At 42.4% G+C, this 24,056-nt stretch overlaps 1 protein-coding gene across 1 annotated transcript in view; it reads right to left on the bottom strand.

Annotated features, from left to right (window-relative positions):
• The window catches only part of TBC1D23 (TBC1 domain family member 23), an 80,501-nt gene extending 59,322 nt beyond the window's left edge, over positions 1 to 21,179 (bottom strand). The window contains exon 1 of the mRNA XM_054714034.1: positions 21,041 to 21,179. Within this exon, the coding sequence (XP_054570009.1) occupies positions 21,041 to 21,093 (53 nt within the window). The 5' untranslated portion in view covers positions 21,094 to 21,179. The remainder of the gene's footprint in view (positions 1 to 21,040) is intronic.
• Between the last annotated feature and the right edge of the window lie 2,877 nt (positions 21,180 to 24,056).

Raw genomic sequence — 24,056 nt, 5'->3', positions numbered from 1 at the left:
GAGCCTTTCATAAATTTAAGGATGGAATTAGATTGGCTCTTATAAAGGTGTAGCTGCCTGGAAATGTATTCCTTCCTTTCATCCTCACTTTTTTCCAAGAGCTGGGAATGATTAGTTTCAAAATGTCTATTTATATTCCACATTCTGCTTACTACCGTTTCAGTACATAGAACGCAAAATGATCTGCCATTTTTTTTCTATAAAGCCATACATCTCGGTCCATGTCTCTTAAAAGGGTCGGCCACTGCTACTACCATTTCCTTTACTTAACCTTAGTTTTTTATTTTTTGGGTTCTCCATCAGGGGGGGCAGTGGCAGAAGATAGAATTATAGATAGCTTGTTAGGCCTGCAGGCAATTAGGGGTTAACTAGCCTAACTAACCACAAAATGGTGCATATAACGGTCTTTTAGGAAAGGGCAGGGTTAATAAGCAGAAATAGGGGTTAATAAGGTTGCACAACAGTAATAGTGGTGAAATGGAGTCTGCACTATGGAGCAAGATGGTGTTCCTTATGTGAATTAAAATGGCTGCCGCTATTTCTAATGGCGGGAAATGGCACCCATAGCACGCCACAAACCCTCGCCTCTCCCAGCCTCCCCCTCACGTATCTCAGTAATGATGGATTAGAAATCCATGACACCCCAGAACAGTAGATAATGGTTGCTGTGGTTAACTGTTATTTGGTTACTGGTAATGGCAGGGCCCCCAGAGATGCGTCCCCTGCTGCGTTCCGCTGCTCCCTGCTCTGCCGGCGGAAGTGAGGGCAAAGATCCCAGCTTAACCGGAAGTCCCAGAACTAGACGCTCTGTGCCGGACTTCTGTTGTTTTGTCCTACAGACCTCAGGCACAGAGTGTCTAATAGGGGAGGATGAAACATTTGCAACTAGAGTCAGGAGCAGCAAATGTTTCCTCCTCAGCATGCGGCCACCTCAGTGGCCGCATGTCATCAGAAATGGCTACGCGTGTCAGTGCTGACACGCGTGTCATAGGTTCGCCATCACTGATTTAGGACTTTGAGAGGAAGCTACTATGTTAAGCCCTCATGTATCATTTCAATGGAGTACTGTTCATCACTATGAAGGGTTCAAACCACACCTTAGATTGTTGAGGGGTTAAGAGTTTGTCTTGTCTCTTTAATTCCTTAAAATGATTAGCAGTACATGGTAACTATCATTGTGGGAAAGGAACAGACTCCTAAACAGTTGCCATGGCAAAAGCACCAAGAAATTAAGGATATAAAAGGCTTAGAGGCAAAGTTTTAGAGAGAAAATAGTATAATTCAAAATCAGAAAACATGGTATCAGACTCCACACACTTAACAGTTGTGTGACCTAGAATACAAACTCAGTTTCTTCACTGAGATAGGATAGAAAGAATACGAATTTTATCCTGTTCTACCAAAATATCCCTCCAAGTCCTCTTTTCCATTCCATGTTATGCCTACACATTCCTGAATCTATCCTTTTCAACGTTCTCTTTCAGGACAGTCTCCATGCAAGACTCCATAGACATTCAAGCTTTCACTGTTTTTCAAAGGGTCAGACAGTGAGTTACTGTTCACAGGAACCATTTTTGGGTAGACGTGACACATCCTGAGAGACATTCTATAAAACAACAATAAATTGTGGAAAAAAAACTAAAAGACAAGAGAAAACATGAGTCTAGGGATATTAAGACACTTCATTTAGTCAAGAATAAACCTTTAAAAACAAAGCAAGTACTTAATACAGGGTTGTTTTTTTTTGTTTGTTTGTTTGTTTGTTTTAAAAAAAGAAAGAATAAAATAGCCCTAGAATTGAGCAATTAGCAAAAATTCCCAGTAACTTATTAGATGATCTGTATGACTTCCCACAACCTAGTCAACATTAGAATAGCACTTATCCCTGAGAATATTGAGATAAATTTCTAAAACACTTAAGAGAGGATGTTTTCTGGATTTAGAAAGAAAGTGTTTTGTTTTTAAATTCATGAAGCCTCTCAGTATATCAAATAAACTAAATCAACTTCACCAGTTTTGAAAATTTTAAAAATCCAGTCCTTTTTCTGTAATTGTAAAAAAATAAATTGAAAGATTGTAAGAGTTCAAAAAAACCACTTAGGACCAAGAATATATAAACTTAAATGGAGGGTACATAGAACTATTAAGAAAACCCAATAACCAAATTTTTAAAAATTGATTTTGTGTCTTAAAGTGTCAGGGTCTAAGAGATATTATTGTTTGATTAAAATAAAAACACAAAAGCTGAATTACTGGGAAATCAATTAAAGCTCCAAGGCTGTTATGTAAACATCTTAAACATGTTATTCCATTGCACAGGATATTGTTCAAACCTGAGTCTGCTAGCAGTATTAAACAGAGCCCAGAGATAAAATGGACTCTGAAATCTTCACTGAAAGTATTTCTAGCATTCAAAAATATAAAGAACAGTATACCTGTGATTGTTATTCTACTTTCCTCAAATATCTTCACATGTGCTTATTCAAAAGCTCCTGTACGTGACCTCCCTTTCAAAAAGTCTTCTTTCAAATATTAATTGAGCATACTGGCTTGTGTCAATTTCTGGGTTCTCTGTTCCGTTCCACAGGTCTATATGTCTGTTCTTATGCCAGTACCAGGCAGTTTTGAGAACAGTGGCTTTGTAGTTTAGCTTGATATCTGGTATTGTGATTCCCCCAACATTGTTCTTTTTTCTCAAGATTGCTGCAGCTATTCGGGGTCTTTTTTTGTTCCAGATGAATTTTTTGGAGAATTTGTTCTAGGTCTTTAAAGTATTTTAATGGGGACTACGCTGAATTTATAGATTGCTTTGGGTAGTATGGACATTTTTTAAAATATATTTTATTGATTTTTTACAGAGAGGAATGGAGAGGGAGAGGAATAGAGAGTTAGAAACATCAATGAGAGAAACATCGATTCAGCTGCCTCCTACACACTCCCCACTAGGGATGTGCCTGCAACCTAGGTATGTGCCCTTGACCGGAATCGAACCTGGGACCCTTCAGTCCACAGGCCGACGCTCTATCCACTGAGCCAAACCGGTTAGGGCTAGTATGGACATTTTAATGATGTTGATTCTACCAATCCATGAACATGGTATATTCTTCCATTTGTTCATGTCTTCCTCTATCTCTTTTTTTAGCGTCCAGAAATTTTCTGAGTACGGGTCCTTTGTCTTCTTGGTTAAGTTTATTCCTAGGTATCTTAATTTTTTTTGTTGCAATGGTAAGTGGGATTGCTTTTTTAATTTCTCTTTCTGTGAGTTCATTATTGGTGTATAGAAAAGCCATAGACTTCTGGGTGTTAATTTTGTATCCTGCTACATTGCCGAATTCATTTATTAAGTCTAGTAGTTTTTTTATGGAGTCTTTGGGGAATTCTATATACAATATCAAGTCATCTGTGAATAATGACAGTTTTACTTCTTCTTTTCCAATTTGGATGCCTTTTATTTCTTCTTCTTGTCTGATTGCAATAGCTAGTACTTCCAGTACTATGTCGAAAAGGAGTGGTGAGAATGGGCATCCCTGTCTTGTTTCTCTTCTTAGGGGAAATGGTTTTAGTTTTTGCCCATTGAGTATGATGTTGGCTGTGGGTTTGTCATATATGGCTTTTATTATGTTGAGGTATGATCCTTCTATTCCCACCTTGCTGAGGGTTTTAATCAAGAAAGGGTGTGGATTTTGTCAAATGCTTTTTCTGCATCAATGGAAATGATTATATGGTTTTTATCTCTCAGTTTGTTTATGTGGTATATCACATTTATTGATATTTGACAAAGGAGGCAAGAGCATACAATGGAGACAAGACAGTCTCTTCAATAAATGGTGTTGGGAAAACTGGACAGATATTTGCAAAAAAATGAAACTAGACCAATTTACCCCATATACAAAAATAAAACTCAAAATGGATAAAGGACTTAAATGTAAGGCAGGAAACCATAAAAATCTTAGAAGAAGCCATTGGCAACTAAATAGCAGATATCTGTCTTAGCAATATCTTTACCGATACAGCCCCTATGGCAACGGAAACTAAAGAGAAAATCAACAAATGGGACTACATCAAAATAAAAAGCTTCTGCACAGCAAAAGAAACCATCAACAAAACAACAAGAAAGCCCACTGCATGGGAGAACATGTTTGCCAATGTTATCTCTGATAAGGGTTTAATCTCCAACATTTACAGGGAACTCACACAACTTAACAAAAGGAAGATAATCCAATCAAAAATAGGCAAAGGACCTAAATAGACATTTTTCGAAAGAGGACATTCAGAAAGCCAAGAGACATATGAAAGCATACTCAAAGTCACTAATCATCTGAGAGATGCAAATCAAAACAACAATGAGGTACCATCTCACACCTGTCAGAATGGCTATCATCAAATCAACAAACTGACAAGTGCTGGAGAGGATGCGGAGAAAAAGGAACCCTCCTGCACTGCTGGTGGGAATGCAGACTGGTGCAGCCACTGTGAACAGTATGGAACTTCCATTTGACCCAGTAATCCCACTTCTAGGAATATATCCCAAGAAACTAGAAACACCAATTAGAAAGGACATATGCACCCCTATTTTCATAGGAACACAATTTACAATAGCTAAGATTTAGAAACAGGCTAAATGCCCATCAGCAGATGAGTGTCTTCCCCCTGGTGGCCAGTGTGCATCATAGCAACTGGTCAACTGGTTGTTCTGGTCGTTCCACCATTCAGTTGCTGGGCTTTTATTATATATAATTACACTCAGGCACAAACTTCTGATCAATTATTTAAAACTTGAAAATGATCGGCTAATTAGTTGTAAGCACCAGCAAATTGTAAAAGTGAGTAACAGTGGCAAGTTGCACATGTTGAGTTGTGGTTTAATGACTTACTTTGTGCCATCATATTACTAGTTATTTCTTAATTTCCAGGTCAGGAGACATCAGAACCAAAGTTTTGTCTGGAATTATGTTGCTACCATTGTTAATACACCGATTACAAATTACTACCACATGAAAACTCTCTAATTCATTCCTAAATATTCTGTGTGACATTTGGCAGAAATGGAAATAGGACAACTTTGTTAAAAATTAATTTGTACAGTAGATATGAAGTTCAACGACCATAATATGTATGTACTGTGCAACTTATCCTAATATATAAAAACCCTGGGTCCATCACGACCAGAGGCTTGACCAACCAGAAGACAGTCCTGCAGTCAGCGCTGAGTTGCCGTGGCGACCCAGCACTGACAGCTGCGGCTGCAGGTGCAGTGACCCAGCACTGACTGCAGGCGCGGTGACCCAGCACTGACTGCTGAGAGGGCTGTGAATCAGTCCTGGAGAGAGGCCTGATCCATAGCTTCTGTGGCAGCTATTGATGAGCACTTGCCTCTCTCTTTCTCTCCAGCAGCCGTGTCTCCATTTCTCTCCAGGCCTCCACCAGCGCTGCTGATCATCCTTGCCTTTCTAATCAGGCCCCGTTGATAGGCCCAGAGATGCTGACTGGCATAGAAACCGACCAATCAGAACCAAATTGGCCAGTAGAGGAGGGCAGTTGGGGGTTAAATCAGGCCTGCAGGGGAGGGCAGCTGGGGGTGATCATGCAGGCAGAGGCAGTTAGGGGTGATCAGGCCGGCAGGGGAGGGCAGTTGGGGGCTATCGGGCTGGCAGGGGAGCGGTTAGGGGGTGCTCAGGCTGGCAGGCAGAAGCGGTTAGGGGCAATCAGGCAGGCAGGCAGGTGAGCGGTTAGGAGGCAGCAGTCCCAGATTGTGAGAGGGATGTCCAACTGCTGGTTTAGGCCCAATCCCTGTGGGACCGGGCCTAAACTGGCAGTTGGACATCCCCCAAGGTGTCCCAAATTGGAGAGGGTGCAGGCTGGGTGAGGGACATCCCCCCCCCCTCCGCCCCCGCCCAGGTGTTTTTTTTTAATTTCTTTATTAAGGTGTTACATATGTGTTCTTATTCCCCCATTACGCCCCCAGCCCACTCATGCCCTCACCCCCCTGTTGTCTGTGTCCATTGGTTAGGCTTATATGCATGCATACAAGTCCTTTGATTGATCTCTCCCTCTTACCCCCACCCTCCTCTACCTTCCCTCTGAGGTTTGATGGTCTGATCAATGTTTCTCTGTCTCTGGATCTGTTTTTGTTCATCAGTTTCTGTTGTTCATTATATTCCATAAATGAATGAGATCATGTGATATTTATCTTTCTCTGATTGGCTTATTTCACTTAACATAATGCTCTCCAGTTCCATCCATGCTGTTGCAAATGGTAAGAACTCCTTTTTTACTGCAGCGTAGTATTCCATTTTGTAGATGTACTGGGCCTCTAGTTTTAAAATAACAATCTCAAACCTTCCTAATAACAACAGTATGATAGCACATTCAGAAATGACCATGACCATGTGGGAGCACAATTTGATCATTGAGGAATCCTGAAGTTATCTGCATTTTGATCAGAATCAGTCATATCTGTTACAGCATTTTAACAATTTGAATATTTGCATACCAAAGGAAAAAAATACCCCATTCATCTGTTTTTAAAAAATTAGTGGAATTCTGAATCAGGATTAGAGCCACAAAAGCAGCTTTGGAAAAGTCCCTTTTCAATTAATGTAATCCTTTCCTGAATTTGAGTTTAATCAGGATCTTGTGCTAAGTAAACAAGGTGCTAAACCTATTCTTCTTGGCTTGACAAGTCAAACAAACATAACTACAGTATTTCAGCATTGCTATTGACAAAGGAAATAGAGATCATAGAACGTTGTTCTGTAAACAACTAAAATTAATTACAAATGGAACAGATGCTGTAAATTTTCATAGACTTATTTTTTATCAACAGTCCATGTAGATCAAATTGCACCAATGGTACTTTTTCCCCTGCTAAGAAAAAAACTCATTTTCCTAAGCAAAAAAAAAAAAAAGAAGTAGAAGGAAACTCGTTAACTTTTCTACATGTGTAATGTTGCAATGCATTTACTGTAAGACTTTGCTTACAAAATAGAAGAATATCTTCTCCACTAAGGAGAAGTTAACTTTAGAGAGTGCTCTAAATCCTTTCCTCTTTCATCTTACATGCTTTCTCAAAACAAAGTTCTGAACACAATGTTTCTTACTATACACATGAGGTGACTTTGCAGCACTTTTAATGCAAAAAGTAATGCATCAGGGTACCACCACCACCACCAAAGCAGTATTTTATTTGGAAGCTGAAAACAAACTGTAGCCTTTACCTAGGAGAAATAATAAAATGAAAACAGCAAAAGTCAACACAAAATAGCACAATGTTTCTATTACAAATTTCCACTTTATCCAAAATGTAATGAGAAAAGCAATACCCCAAATACTGCTTTTCTTGAAACCATCATTTTGGAAAATAAAGGAACAACTACTGCAAGTAAGGTGACAACACTTTGCAACAACTGGACAATTCTTTCTAAGGGTACTTTATCAATTAGAGATCATAATTTGGCAAAGAAGTAGATGACAGATTTATTTTTCTCCCTGAATTCCAATCATCAATGATAATTTATTTGGAAAAAGAGGATCTCATTTATTTCATATCAGTGACAACATCTAAATGGAATCTATGATATAAAGTTCAAGTTTTTCTGGTATTCAATTACACACCTATATGAGACAAATACATCCTTCTATGTGTCACTTTTATATTTCAAAAGTCTGGAAACTTTTTAAAGGGGAAATAACCATAAACAAGTTATTTTAAGAATTTAATTCTCCAACATCACTGAATAAAAACAACAGAAAAATTACTGTGCTGATAAAGTAATTAACACAATTTAATTGCTTATATGTTCTAATTTTACTATTGTGTTCTCAGTATATAAATAAGTAAATCAAAATAAGTTATAATTCTATTTTTGTATATGATGTACATACAGTATAACATATTATTGTTATATATTTACATGTTTAATATATAATGTATTATAACATACATTTAGTTAAATATTAATATAAATTAGACACATATTATCTAGATGCTATATGTAACCATAATATCTTATGGTAAAATAACTAGTCTCTTTAAGTGAGTTTTGGCAAGGGATGTGTGAGCACATTATGAAATCTGAACAGGTATAAAGCTATAGTATATAATTCTCTGTATCACATCCCCCCATATCAATCATGAAGGATTTGTCATCTGATCACCCTAAGCCTGTCTTCTCATCTCTAACAAGGCAACAACAATAATTCATAACTTCTCAAAGAATTGTTAAAGGAGCCAAATGAGATTAACATATATATTAATACACACACATATACGTATATATACACACACACATACACACACACACATATATATGTATATGTATATACACATATACATATATATGTTAAAGGCCCGTTGCACGAAATTTGCACTGGGAGGTGTCCCTCAGCCCAGCCTGTACCCTCTCCATTCTGGGACCCCTCGGGGATGTCCCACTGCCGGTTGGGATCAGGCCTAAACCGGCAGTGGGACATCCCCCTTTGAATCCAGGACTGCTTGCTCCTAACCACTCACCTGCCTGCCTGCCTGCCTGGTCACCCCCAACTGCCCTCCCTTGCCAGCCTGGTCGCCCCTAACTGCCCTCCCCTGCCAGCCTGGTTGCCCCTAACCGCCTCTGCCTTGGCCCTCGCCACCGTGGCTTTGTCCGGAAGGACATCCAGATGTCCGGAAGATGTCTGGTCTAATTAGCACATTACCCTTTTATTAGTATAGATATGTACATATACATATATATGCATTATAAAGGATAAAGTTCTATACAAATAGTATTATATCTTCTTGCTGAAATTATTGAATACCACCATAAGCAATCAGTTTTATATAACTGCTTGTAAGAAGAGCACACACTACAGCATTCCCACCCAACTATGAAATGCTATGTCAGCTTAAGGATAAGGAAAAAAACCTCCTTTAACCTTCACAAGAAAAAGGAAGAAGATTTAAAAACAAATGATTTATTAGTCATTATTTTATCAGCTAGGTCAAAAGGCTAGCCCTTAAAAACAGATATACATTAAATTTCAGGATATACCGTTTATTTTCATTGGCTTTTATCTTATTGTTCTTGCAGTTGCACAAGAAACAACTGCTCTTATGAACCTAACAGGAGGGACTGATTTGTTTCCCATCTGTATTTTTCACAATCTAAATAAGTCACTTCAAACATTGCTACATTTTAAAACTGTGTCATTCTATTCTACTCTGCTAGAGAATGTAATTTCTAACAATACCAGTATTTAGATAACTTCAGAAGATATGCATGTATCATTCCTAGGGCTAAAACAATGAAAAAAATTGAACTGCCCAAGCAAGGCAGAATAATACACAATTCTGGCTTTAAATTTGTTTCAAATGATTATAAAAGACTGCTTAGCAGCTTGAATATAGCCAGTACTTAATGTTTATTGAATGAAGTATGAATGAATCCTTTGCTAAATTCTATTTTTCTTTTTGATACATGTGGGGGAAGGGGGGAAGAGGTAGGCATTGTCTTGGGCTTATACCGAATAGAATCCAACTTTCAGCATAAACAGCAGAAATGATTTGCCAAGCATATTTTATCAATTCTGTTCAGAAAGCCAGCTGAGCCCTAGCTGGTTTGGCTCAGTGGATAGAGTGTCAGCCTGAGGACTGAAGGGTCCCAGGTTCGACTCCAGTCAAGGACACATGCCTGGGTTGCGGGCTTGATCCCCAGTGGGGGGCATGCAGGAGGCAGCCAATCAATGATTCTCTCTCATCATTGATGTTTATGTTTCTCTCTCTCTCTCTCCCTCTCCCTTCCTTTCTGAAATCAATCCTATATAATAAAAGGCTAATATGCAAATCGACCGAACAGCAGAACAACCGGTCGCTACGATGCACAATGACCACCAGGGGGCAGACGCTCAATGCAGGAGCTGCCCCCTGGTGGTCAGTGCACTCCCACAGGGGGAGCACCGCTTAGCCAGAAGCCCGGAGCCGGGCTCATGGCTGGTGAGCGCAGTGGCGGTGGCGGGAGCCTCTCCCACCTCCGTGGCAGCACTAAGGACGTCCGACTGGCCGTGGGCGTAAGCCATTAGTCGGACATCCCCCCGAGGGCTCCCAGACTGCGAGAGGGCACAGGCTGTGCTGAGGGAACCCCAAAGTGCACAAATTTCGTGCACTGGGCCTCTAATAAAAATATATTTTAAAAAAGGAAAGAAAAAGCTAGATGAGCACTGCAGTACACTTAACTTGGTGTTCCAGAATTACCTGAACTGAGGCATTATACTGTGATAGGAAAAGCCCCTGTAATCTATGATCTAAATACAAATAAATGTTAACATAGTAATTAAATCCTCGAGATAAATTATTATTTAGGAGTTACCTCTAAAAACAATAAAACCTGAAGTACAACACAAACATTCATGTAAATAGTATAAAAATAAATAAAATTTCTAATCTGTTTGCCCTCTGCTTATCTATAATAATAAAAGCGTAATATGCTAATTAGACTAGACGACCTTCCAGACTAAGCCGAGGTGCCGCAGGGGCTGAGGCAGAGGCAGCTGCTGCCACGGCAGGGCCAAGCCCTTTGCAAAAATTTCGTGCATCAGGCCGCTAGTAATCTATAAAATCAGTTGTCACTTAAAACCCATATTTCAGACTTTCAACTTTTGTGTACATACCCTGAGTCAAATAGACTGATCATGTGGTAGCTCTATGTTTAACTGTTTTGAGGAACCACTATACTGTTTTCCACAGTGGCTTCACCATTTCATGTTCCCACTATCCATGCACAAGGTTCCAATTCCTCCACATCCTTGTGAACAACTGTTACTTTCTGTGTTATTTTAAAAAAATAATAGCTATCCTGATGGGTGTGAGGTGGTATCTCATTGTGATTCTGATTGGTGTTTCCTAATGATTAGTGATGTTAAGTGACTATTCATGTGCTTATTGGCCATTTTTATTCTTCTTTGGAGAAATATTTATTCAGGGGTTCTTTGCCCATTTTTGAATTGGGTTGTATAATTGTTGCTGAGTGTAATATTACCACTTTTATTAACATTTTGGAATATTTCAAATTATTTTTCTGAATATACATGTACATGTATACTAACTTTATAAAAATTAGACCATTTTCTACATAGTTTTTATCTTTAACCTTTTGCACTCGGATGTCGAGTGTGACTCGACGCGGCTAGCATCGGCAGCAGCTCGATGAAAAAAGCAAGCGAGTGCAAAGGGTCAAAGTTTTTGAAGTATAACACATATACATTAAAGTCCAAAATACAATTACAATTCAAAACAAATACTCAACCATCACATAGGTCATGAAGTAAAATATTGCCAGCTCCTAGAAATTCCCTTCATGCCCCATTACTCACCCTGTAGTAGCTACTGTTCTGACTTTCATGATAATCCTTTTCTAGTTGCTCATCTTAATTTTACCACTTAAACATGAATCCTTAAACACAACACTTTTGTTTCACCTATTTTAAAAATTTCATATAAATACAATCATATAAAATGTAATCATATAAATGTCCATACAAAATGTCCTTATTTTAGAGGAAGACATAAACAAATGGAAGAACATACTGTGTTCACGGATTGGTAGAATCAACATCATTAAAATGTCCATACTATCCAAAGCAATCTATAAAATCAAGGCAATCTCCATTAAAATACCAATGGCATACTTCACAGACCTAGAACAAATGCTCCAAAAATTCACCTGGAATATAAAAAGACCCTGAATAGCTGCAGCAATCTTGAGAAAGAAGAACAAAGTTGGAGGGATCACAATTCTAGATATCAAGTTATATTACAAAGCCACTGTTCTCAAAACTGCCTGGTACTGTCATAAGAACAGACATATAGGCCAATGGAACAGAACAGAGAACCCAGAAGTCGACACAAGACATTATGCTCAATTAATATTTGACAAAGGAGGCAAGAGCATACATTGAAGTCAAGACAGTCTCTTCAATAAAAGATGTTGGGAAAATTGGAAAGATACATGCAAAAAAATGAAACTAGACCACCAACTTACACCATACACAAAAATAAACTCAAAATGGATAAAGGTCTTAAACGTAAGGCAGGAAACCATAAAAATCTTAGAAGAAGCCATTGGCAACTAAATAGCAGACATTTGTTATAGCAATATCTTTACTGATACAGCTCCTAAGGCAATGGAAACTAAGGAGAAAATAAATAAATGAGACTACATCAAAATAAAAAGCTCCTGCCGAAACCGGTTTGGCTCAATGGATAGAGCGTCGGTCTGCGGACTGAAAGGTCCCAGGTTCGATTCCGGTCAAGGGCATGTACATTGGCTGCGGGCACATCCCTGGTAGGGGGTGTGCAGGAGGCAGCTGGTCGATGATTCTCTCTCATCGATGTTTCTAGCTCTCTATCCCTCTCCCTTCCTCTCTGTAAAAAATCAATAAAATATATATTAAAAAAAAAAAAAAAAAAAGCTCCTGTATAGCAAAAGAAACCATCAACAAAACAACAAGAAAGCCCACTGCATGGGAGGACATATTTGCCAATGTTATCTCTGATAAGGGTTTAATCCCCAACGTTTACAGGGAACTCATACAACTTAACAAAAGGAAGATAATCCAATCAAAAATAGGCAAAGGACCTAAATAGACACCATTCAAAAGAGGACATTCAAAAGGCCAAGGGACATATGAAAACATGCTCAAAGTCACTAATCATCCAAGAGATGCAAATCAAAATGACAATGAGGTACCATCTCACACCTGTCAGAATGGCTATCATCAACAAATCAACAAACTGACAAGTGCTGGAGAGGATGTGGAGAAAAGGAACCCTTGTGCACTGCTGGTGGGAATGCAGACTGGTGCAACCACTGTGGAGAACAGTATGGAGTTTCCTCAAAAAATAAAAAATGGAACTCTCATTTGACCCAGTAATCTCATTTCTAGGAATATATCCCAAGAAAACAGAAACACCAATCAGAAAGGATATATGCACCCCTGTGTTCATAGAAGCACAATTTACAATAGCTAAGATTTGGAAACAGCCTAGGTGCCCAGCAGCAGATGAGTGGATTAGAAAACTATGGTACAGGGGAAAACCAAGATGGTGGCATAAGGTAACACCTATACTGCTGCCTCGCACAAGAATTTTAAAACTGCAACTGGAAGACAGAGTGGACATCGTCCAGAACCACCGGAAAGCTGGCTGAGTGGAAATTCTACAACTAGAAGGAAAGAGAAAAGGACACAGACTCAGAGGAGCTGTGGAGTGCGGAGACCCATGCGTGTGGAAAGGGCAGGCGGCTGAATACATGGCTGGCTTACTCGCAGTGCGCGCGGAGAGGGCGGGCAGCAAATACGCGGCTAGCTTTCTCGTTCGGGAGGAAAACAAAACCTCCCGACTGGACTGAAATCCAGCTCCGGGTGAGACTTTGGGTACCAGACTCATTCGAGGAGAAACTGGACTGTCTGGCAGCTGGCAAAACTCGAGAGCAGCCTTCTCTCAGAGGTGCGTGCAGCCATTGCCGCGGGACACTGAGACACAGGGCCCTCGTAGGGCAGGGCTGACGGGAAACCAAGGCTGTCTGCTCCACCCTGAGACTCAGCCCCATCCAAGCTGAGCACAGAAGTCCTCCCAGCGGAGACACTGCTGATCCTCACAGCCAATTGGCCTGGAGGTCAACTCCCCCCAGTGATACCAACAAGCAAGGCTTAACTACAACAAGACTGTGCACACAGCCCACAAAGGGGTGCACCAAGAGGGTCCACCACAGGTAACTGGGGAGGCTGAGCTACTGGGCTCTGCTAGGACATCTAGCACACAAAGCAACTCCATCAACTCAGGGAAGAAGCTAAAATGCGGAGACAAAGAGGCAGGCCACAGGTGAAGGAAATGGACGAAAGCAAAAGACTGGATATAGAGTTCAAAACCACGGTTATAAGGTTTTTCAAAAATTTCCTAGAAAAGGCTGATAAATTTAACGAGACCCTCGAGGATATGAAAAAGGATCAACTAGAAATTAAACATACACTGGCTGAAATAAAAAATATTATACAGAGACCTAAAAGCAGACTAGAGCAGGGGTCCTCAAACTTTTTAAACAGGGGGCCAGTTCACTGTCCCTCAGACCGTTGGAGGGCCAGACTATAGTTTAAAAAAAACTATGAACAAATTCCTATGCACACTGCACATTATCTTATTTTGAAGTAAAAAAACAAAACAGCAAAAACACCCGCATGTGGCCCACGGGCCGTAGTTTGAGGACGCCTGGACTAGAGGATTGCAAGAATCAAGTCAAAGATTTGGAAACCAAGAAGCAAAAAACACTCCTCCGGAAAAGCAAAAAGAAAAAAGAATCCAAAAAGTTGAAGATAGTGTAAGAAGCCTGTGGGACAACTTCAAGCATACCAACATCAGAATTATGGGGGTGCCAGAAGAAGAAGAGAGCAAGATACTGAAAACCTATGTTAAGAAATAGTGACGGAAAACTTCCCCCACCTGGTGAAAGAAATAGACTTACAAGTCCAGGAAGCACACAGAACACCAAACAAAAGGAATCCAAAGAAGACCACACCAAGACACATCATAATTAAAATGCCAAGAGCAAAAGACAAAGAGAGAATATTAAAAGCAGCAAGAGAAAAACAGTTAACTACAAGGGAGCACCCATACGATTGTCAGCTGATTTCTCAACAGAAACTATGCAGGCCAGATGGGAATGGCAAGAAATATTCAAAGTGATGAGCAGCAAGAACCTACAACCAAGATTACTCTACCCAGCAAAGCTATCATTCAGAATTGAAGGTCAGATAAAGAGCTTCACAGATAAGAAAAAGCTAAAGGAGTTCATCACCGCCAAATCAGAATTATATGAAATGCTGAAAGGTATTCTTTAAGAAGAGGAAGAAGAAGAAAAAGATAAAGATAAAAATTATGAATAACAAATACGTATCTATCAACAAGTGAATCTAAAAAACAAGGGAATAAAAAATCTGATGAACAGTATTAACTGGTGAATATAATAGAGTCAGGGGCATAGAAAGGGAGTGGACTGACAATTCTCAGGGGAAAAGGGGAGTGGGGGTGCGGTAAGAGACTGAACAAAAAGCGTACACCTATGGATGAGGACGGGGGAGGGGTAAGGGCAGAGGGTGGGGTAGGAACCTGATGGAGGGGAGCTATGGGGGGGAAAAAAAGAGGAATAATTGTAATAATCTGAACAATAAAGATTTATTAAATTAAAAAAAAGGAAACTGTGGTACATCTACACAATGGAATACCATACTGCTGTAAAAAAGAAGAAATTCTTACCATTTGCAACAGCATGGATGGAACTGGAGAGCATTATGCTAAGTGAAATAAGCCAGTCAGAGAAAGATAAATATCACATGATCTCACTCATTTGTGGAATATAATGAACAACATAAACTGATGAACAAAAACAGAACCAGAGTCATAGAAGCATCGAATAGACTGTCCAACCTATGAGGGAAGGCGGGGGGTGAGGGGGTAAGAGATCAACCAAAGGACTTGTATGCATGCATATGAGCATAACCAATGGATAGGGCCGGGGGTTGGGGAGGGAGAAGGGGGCTTGTGCTGGAGGTTGGGGGCAGCCGGGGGGAGGTCAATGGGAGTAAAAGGAGACTTATGTAATTCATTAAACAATAAAGAATTTAAAATTTTTTTAAAGTCCCTATTTCAGGATAATTAGATTAATTTTCTTTTTTAAAAAATATGTATTTATTGATTTCAGAGAGAAAGGGAGAGGGAGAGAGAGAACATCAATATGAGAGAGAATCATCAATCAGCTGCCTTTTGCACACCCCACACTGGGGATCGAGCCCGCAACCTGGGCATGTGCCCTGACCAGGAATCGAACTGTGACCTCCTGATTCATAGGTTGATGTTCAACCACTGAGCCATGAGCCATGCCGGCTGGGCTCTCTTCATTTTTTTAAGGTGATATCTAGTCTTCCCAGAACCCCAAGCTGGCAATATTCTTCTTAAACAACAGGTTCCATTCTTTTTCATATTAAATGCATTTATTTACTGATTATGTCATGTCTGAAACTGCAATCACCTACTCCTCAAGTGACATTTTAAATCTCTTCTCATATTTCAATGCTTATGAAATGGGAAGCACTGAGAATACTATTCACCAAGTGCACAAAACTTTGAAAAAGACCCTGTTATTCTCTAAACAATTCCTATTCACAACTTAAATTAACAACAGAAGCTTCTTTATGGAACTGATACTATTACAATTTTAGGAAAAGTTTAGCAATAATTTAAGATGAGTTTAGCAATAAATTAAAATGACTTTAAAGTCAATGTTTTACAAATATTTTAAACTAAGCAAAAGAAACTCTGAATATCAACACTTATACAACTAATGTCTATACAAAAAAAGATTTTTTTTAACCATGACTTTAGATCTTCAGGAATTATTTCAGGAAGAAAGCCCAGAAAATGAGACCTTATGTTCAAATCCAAGGCTGATTACTTCAATACCATGAAGAGCAATTACCAATGTTTGAACTGTAATAATTTAGCATTTTTTTATTTAAAAAAAAAGCCCTGTAGTTTATAGTAATTAAACGTAGATCATTTCAAACTAACCATAAGCAGTTTTATAAGGATATCTCCACACTAGAGGTCCGGTGCACGAAATTCGTGCATTGTTGGGGGGGGGGGTCCCCTCAGCCCAGCCTGCACCCTCTCCAATCCAGGACTCCTCAGGGGATGTCCGACTGCCGGTTTAGGCCCAATCCTGAGGGCAGTCAGACATCCCTCTCACAATCCCGGACTGCTGGCTCCTAACTGTTCACCTGCCTGCCTGCCTGGTTGCCCCTAACTGCTCCCCTGCCAGCCTGATCACCCCTAACTGCCTCTCCTATCAGCCTGGTTTCCCCCTAACTGTCCCCCTGCCAGCCTGGTCACCCCCAACTACCTCCCTGCCAGCCTGATTGCCCCCAACTGGCCCCCATGCCAGCCGGGTTGCCCCTCACTGCCCCTGCCAGCTGGCCTGGTCGCCCCTCACTGCTTCCCCCCTGCCGACCTGGTCGCCCCCAACTACCGCCCCTGCCGGCCTGGTCACCCCCAAATGCCCCCCGCCCCTGCTAGCCCGGTCACCCCTCACAGCCCCCCCTGCTGACCTGGTTTCCGCCAACTGCCCCCCCTACCAGCCTGGTCACCCCTCACTGCCCCCCCTGCCGGCCTGGTCGCCCCACGCAGCCTGCTGTTCAGTCATTTGGTCATCCCTCACTAACCCCCCTGCCAGCCTTGTCACCCCACGCAGACTGCTGTTTGGTCTTTACTGTGAAGACATCCTGACCAATTTGCATATTACCCTTTCATCAGTATAGATAACTACATGGCTACAGTTTCAGAAAGTTTGAGAGCTGAGGCAGTTTTTGATAACCTTAGCTTACCATAAAAAGTGAGCATTAGCCCTAACCGGTTTGGCTCAGTGGATAGAGCGTCGGCCTGTGGACTGAAGGGTCCCAGGTTCGATTCCAGGCAAGGGCATGTACCTTGGTTGTGGGCACATCCCCAGTAGGGGGATGTGCAGGAGGCAGCTGATCGATGTTTCTCCCTCATCGATGTTTCTAACTATCTCTCTCCCTTCCTCGCTGTAAAAAATCAATAAAATATATATTTTTAAAAAGTGAGCATTATACCAATAATTACACAGCTCACAAAAAACACTAGAGTCTGAAAATTTATAAGAAATGGCAGCATGGTATGTTACTGCACATGATTTTACAAAAATGTGCATTCATTCATGCATACATTCAGACAATAAACATTTACTGAGCCACCTGCTATCAGCCACTGCCTTTGAGAAGGAGTTCACTATGAAAATAACAATGATAAACCATGTAATCGAATAAATTATAGTATGTTAAGTGATACAATATAACTTACCATATATAATATAGAGAATAGATTCCTGTGATGAACTCATTCTGAAATACACATTATCTAGAACTTGCTAAGTAGAATTGGTCCATGAACCAGCAAACTGCCATCACCCAGATGCCAGTCAGTCAGAAATACAGAATCTCAGGTCCCAAGCAAATCTATTAAATCAGAATCTGCATTTTTTAACAAGATCCCCAGGTAAACCCAATGCACATTTAAATTTTGAGAAGCAATGATGTGAAAACCAGTAAATAAGTAAAAGTGACGTCTGGTACTTTTAAGAAGCTTCAGGACCCATCCTGAGCCCTTTTTACAAAGGTATACACAATTTTAACAAATTTAGCTACCTAGGTTCACAGATTAGGAACAAACTGGGAAATAGCAATAACAACAAAGAAAGAAAATGGGAGAAAACTAATAAAAAGCATTCTCAAAATGGGATCTCTGTGTAAGGCCATTTAACAGCAACAATCTACCCTAACTGCCCTAAACCTCTCACTATTATTACAGAAGTGTAACAGTAATTGATTTTCTTAAATGTGAGTCCTCTAACTAGACCACATATTCCCTGAGGACAGGGACCTAGTTTTATTCCTAAATACTTACAATTTGTAAACTGGATGACCCCAAGTCACTAAGATGAATTTAGGTTAGGTAATGAGATGTATAACACACTTCAGAAAAATTTCCATCTGAAAAAGTTACCAAAAAATATGTAAAACCTCCCCATTCTATAACAACCCATTCATTCATCAAGCACTCTACTTTACCAAACCCTGTGCTCCAAATCTGAATGTTTCTTCTGACTCTACTCAGACTCACTTCTAGGATGACTGGTGAATGGAGTAAGTAGAGAAAAAGGAGAGATATTAGGAGAATGGAGGGAGAGCAGAAATCACAGAACACTTCAGGGTTCCTCCATTCATGACAATAGAAAGAGCAAAAATAAAAAGCCACAACTAAGAGACAGCAACCCTAGTAGAGAACAAATGCTACCTCAAGCAACCATTCACTCCATGTTCCTTGCCACTGTGAACCAGACACATGCTCACAATCCTAACCAAAAATTCCTCAAAGACATCTTAACTCTAGACACATTTCCCTTCTGCCTTCAATCAGGTGCTAACAGCCAGTTTAGGATACAATTCATTCTTCCAAAACAGCAAACTTCATGAAGCTTTAGTCTTTACTCTCCAAACAAATCAGTTTTCTTGCTCACGCTCCATTCAGAGGCCGTTCCCCTTTGCTCATCTAAATGCTTTATCAGATGTTAATCACTAGCCATGTGTGGCTATTTAACATTTATTTAACATGTGGTTAGACCCGTGGTCGGCAAACTGTGGCTTGCGAGCCACATGCGGCTCTTTGGCCCCTTGAGTGTGGCTCTTCCACAAAATACCACGGCCTGGGCAAGTCTATTTTGAAGAAGTGGCGTTAGAAGAAGTTTAAGTTTAAAAAATTTGGCTCTCAAAAGAAATTTCAATCGTTGTACTGTTGATATTTGGCTCTGTTGACTAATGAGTTTGGCTCTGTTGACTAATGAGTTTGCCGACCACTTGGTTAGACGGAACTGAGATGTAGAGTAAATGTAAAATATGCATTGGATTTTGAAGACTTGGTACAGAAAGCTGTAAAATTATGTAACTGTTTGGGTGTTTGTGTTGGTTTTTTTTTTACAATGATTACATGTGAAAATAGAATTTGGATATGTTTAAGTAAAATAATTAAAAATTAGTTTCACCTGTTTCTCTTTAGTTTTTAACATGGCTATTAGAAATATTTAAATTACATGCGAAAATAGAATACTTGTACTGGACAGCACTGATCTAAATCCTGCTCATTCTTTAAGGCCTTATTCAAGCACCTCTGCTCCCATGAAGCTTTCCCCAATGACTCCAAGTGGAAGTGGTATCTGCCTGCTGATCTCTCATAACACTTTTATTCACTCTCCCAAATAACTGGATCAATTTTACCTTGTTACTGCGTGTACCTGTCAGAGCTCCCCACCTCCAATATAAGTAAATCGAGGAAAGAAACTACATCTAGGTCACCATAAATTTTCCTCCTACACCTTGGACTAAGGTAATGCTTGATGTCTGCTAATTGAGAACTGAATTTCTCATGTACTATTTTTTTTTAATGTACTATTTTATCTACCCCTTGCAATGATTTCCATTTTTCTCGGGGATTAAAGTCCATGTGTACAAATGTCCTGTATTACTTTTATGAACAATGCCGGTGAGCTGTAGGCATATAACATGATGAACAAGGAAGTCTAAAATTATCCAATATATGGGGTCAATACATTTAGATCAATTGTAAAAATTCGACAACCCTTGAGAGGTCCCATTTTTTTTTATATGACCCTAAAACTGTATTATGAAGATCAACTATTTCAAAAGTAGGAGCCTTTCCCAAAGATGAACAACACTGGGTGACTAAAGTCTAGCAAAAAAAATGATTGGAGATCCTCCCCACAACCCGAGCATAAGTCAGGTTAAGCACGCAAACGCTGGGGAGCAGCAAGAGCGACGTCCCACATCGCCTCCCAAGCTGTGAAGATGGAGCTGGGAGCGAAGTGGTCGGAAGGGAAAAGATGAGTTACGTGAAGGATACGAATGGTGGGAACTAAGATTAATCTCAGAAACTAAGATTAAAAAAAAAAAAAGTATCTCAACTAAGTCGGAGGGATCCTCCCAGGGTGTGTCTCTCAGCCTCTGCACCCGCAGGCAGGAGGAGGGAGAGCCGTTCCTCCCGACGGCAGTCTAGGGCCGCGGATCTGCGCCCGCGAACTTCCCTCCCCAGCAGCCCACTCCAACGCCCGGCCGGGGGCTCCGGCCAAACCCGGCCCAGAGCCACCCTCTCCAGCACGTCGGGAAGCCGGTGGACGAAGCTGGAGGGCCGAACGGAGGCCCAGCGCCTGGGCGTCGGACACCCCTCTCCCCTCGAGTCCGGCCTCAGCCCCTCCGGCCTCGGGGGCCTGAGGCGACCCGGCAGGCGGCGGGGGCGGGGCAGGCGCTGGACAGGGCGGGGACCGGCCTTCGCGTCCCACGCCGGCGCCCACCGGTGCCTCCGACACAGGCAGGGCGGTGAGAAGGGAGACCGGGGAGCAGTGAGAATCAGCGCCGGGCTTTCACTCACCAGTGGCCGTCGCTAGACTGTGGCAGTGGCAGGACCTCTTCTCCTTCCGCCATTGCTGTTGACGTCCACGTCACTTTGCCGAAAAGTGGGCCCGGAGCCGAGACCAACGCAGACCCAGTGTCGTAAAAGGTGCTCGGAAGCCCGGGATGGAGATTCCGGAGAAGGGAAAGAAAGAGGGAGGAGGCCAGGGCCGGGAGGAGCGCGACGTCACGACGTCCGGGGCCAAAGGCAGCTTTGGGGGAGGAGACTTGGCGGAGGCTGCTTCCCTTCCAAAAACTACAGGTCCCAGGATGCCGCGGGCCCCGGCCGGGCGGAGTGGGCGGGGCTTGGTGAGGGCGGAGGTCCCCGGGGAAGCCCTTGTGCGCGTCGCTCCTCGGCGTCCCATTAGCATCCTCCTTCCGTCTTGGCGTGGCCCTTACAGGTCAGAATAGAGAGTCCTAACTGGTGGAGGGAGGGGTGGTGGGAATTGCACAGGGAAGGCTGAGGATAGCCACGTTTCAGTAATTTCCCTCTTTAAAAACTGGGTTTGAAGAAAGAGTGGGGTGAAAAGACAAGACAAGCCCACCCCTATTTGTGAAGTGCGGCCAAAACCAAATATACTTTATGTCCGAATACTTAAAAGTTGTCTTATTTTTAAAAAGCTAAACAGTAAAGGAAATACGTTCAAGTTTTTCGCCGTTATACGTATAGTAATATGTCATTTATATTTGGCATTAGAAATAGACAATATGTTGTTTATGAATAGATACATACGTGCTTTTAAAAACTGCAGGGGCATGATATATAGAAAAATTGGAATGACAGTTCTCCAAGACAAACACGGCCAGACATCAGTGAAAGCAGTAAAGACAGATTTAGGGCAGTGGTCGGCAAACTGCGGCTCGTGAGCCACAGGCGGCTCTTTGGCCCCTTGAGTGTGGCTCTTCCACAAAATACCACCTGTGCGCCCGCACATACAGTGCGATTGAAACTTCGTGGCCCATGCGCAGAAGTCGGTTTTCAGCTCTCAAAAGAAATTTCAGTCGTTGTACTGTTGATATTTGGCTCTGTTGACTAATGAGTTTGCCGACCACTGGATTAGGGGAAAGAGCTGAGCTCCATTCAGATTTATGCAGAGGTGACTAAGGGCTTCAAAGGGAGAATGAGGGGGAGGGGGTGGGGTGGGGAGAGGGGCCTCATTAGTCGGAGCAGTGGAAAGCCCCAGAGGGTTGGTCAGTGTAATTGTGACTGGGCCCGCTGTGTCAGCTAGCTGGCAATGCTCGAAGTTAGGATTCTACCCTCCCACAGAGACTGGGAGATGGAGGGCCTATCTGTCCTGATGATTACATTTCAAAGGAATGGCCCTCAGGTCTTTGGGAAGAACAGTTCTAAATTAGAAGAGATATATACTCACGATGGTAAGCCCTTTCCAGTAAATATTCCAAGAAAGAGCGGTCAGCAGCCTATCATCAGGTGTTGGCTAGAAGGAACGGTAAATTCTCCTGGCTGCCTTGAGCTTTCTCAGTCAGGCATTTTAATGGGGAGCTGGGTTCAATGAGGGGCTGGGGTCATCCTAGGGACACTGCCTTACGTTGCTAGAACCTATGCTAGAGTTTGGCCAAGTCTCTTAGTGTAGGGGTTTGGACAGAGTTATCAGCAGAAAGTTCTGCATGATATAATATAGTTATATTTGGGGGAGGGGAGGAGATGGCTTCCATTTTATATATATATATATATATATATATATACATATATATATATAAAGAGGTAATATGCTAATTTGTCCATTACAGTGTCCCAGTCATGACCAGTCTGTGGGCGGGGACGGGGGCAAAGATTTCCGCCCCCAGCACTACTATCGTGCTGCCTGTGTTGAGTCCCCGCCCAGCGCTGAGGTGAAGCTGCCTGCCTTCATCCCCAGCTAAGGACATGACACTGCCTGTATGCGCCCCGTTCAATGCTGATGTGACACTGTGGCAGGGGCTGGGCTTGACAGAGGACCTCAGGCCATGCCCCTCACCCGGCGGGGCTTGACGGGGGACTTCAGGCCACACCCCCCGCCCTGGCACCAGGCCAGGAGACCTCAGGCTGTGCCCCCCTCCCCCGCGGGGCTTGACAGGGGACCTCAGCTGTGCCCCCCACCCCACAGGTCTTGATGGGGGACCTCAGGCCGCGCCCCTGCCCCAGAGCCCAGCTGGGACACCTCAGGCTATGCCCCCCACCCAAGCACCTGACCAGGGTACCTCAGGCCGCACCCCCCACCCAGCAGATCTTGATGGGGGGGGGGCCTCAGGCCACACTGCCCGCCCCAGCGCTGAGCTGGGAGACCTCAGACTGCACCCCCCGCCCTGTCACCAGGCTGGGAAACCTCAGACCATGCCCCCCGCCCCAGCACCGAGCAGGGGGACGTGAGGCTGTGTCCCCCCACCCAGTGGGGCTTGATGGGGGACCTGAGACTGCGCCCCCCACCCAGCACCAGGCCAGGGGACCTGAGTCTGCACGCCCCCCACCCGGAGAGGCTTGATGGGGGTGGGGCCAGCCGGATCTGGGTCTCACCCAATGGGGGTGGGGCTGGCCGGGTCTGGGTCTCCTGCATTTTCAAAGTGCGTGCAGGTGGTGGGTGGGGACTTGACTCTAGGTCCCACGGTGTGCTCCAGACTCTGACAGGAGGGAGATTTTCTATACATTTTACTAATTTTCTTTCATCTCTGACACTTCTATTTAGAGAAAGGGCAAATAGCAATATTAAAATATTTCTTCTAATCAATACCCTTTTAATGTGCACGAATTTTGTGCACCGGGCCACTAGTATATATATATATTTAATATATCTTTATTGATTTCAGAGAGGAAGGGAGAGGGAGAGAGAGATAGAGATAGAAACATCAATGATGAGAAGGAATCATCGATCAGCCGCCTCCTGCATGCCTCCCACTGGGAATCGAGCCTGCAACCTGGGCATGTGCCCTTGACCAGAATCGAATTCGGGACCCTTCAGTCCACAGGCCATCACTCTATCCACTGAGCCAAATTGGCC

The sequence above is a fragment of the Eptesicus fuscus genome, chromosome 3, assembly GCF_027574615.1.
Source record: "Eptesicus fuscus isolate TK198812 chromosome 3, DD_ASM_mEF_20220401, whole genome shotgun sequence".
In the NCBI taxonomy this organism is placed as follows: domain Eukaryota; kingdom Metazoa; phylum Chordata; class Mammalia; order Chiroptera; family Vespertilionidae; genus Eptesicus; species Eptesicus fuscus.
Note: the sequence above shows the minus strand (reverse complement) of the source record. Positions and strands in the feature narration are given on the sequence as shown.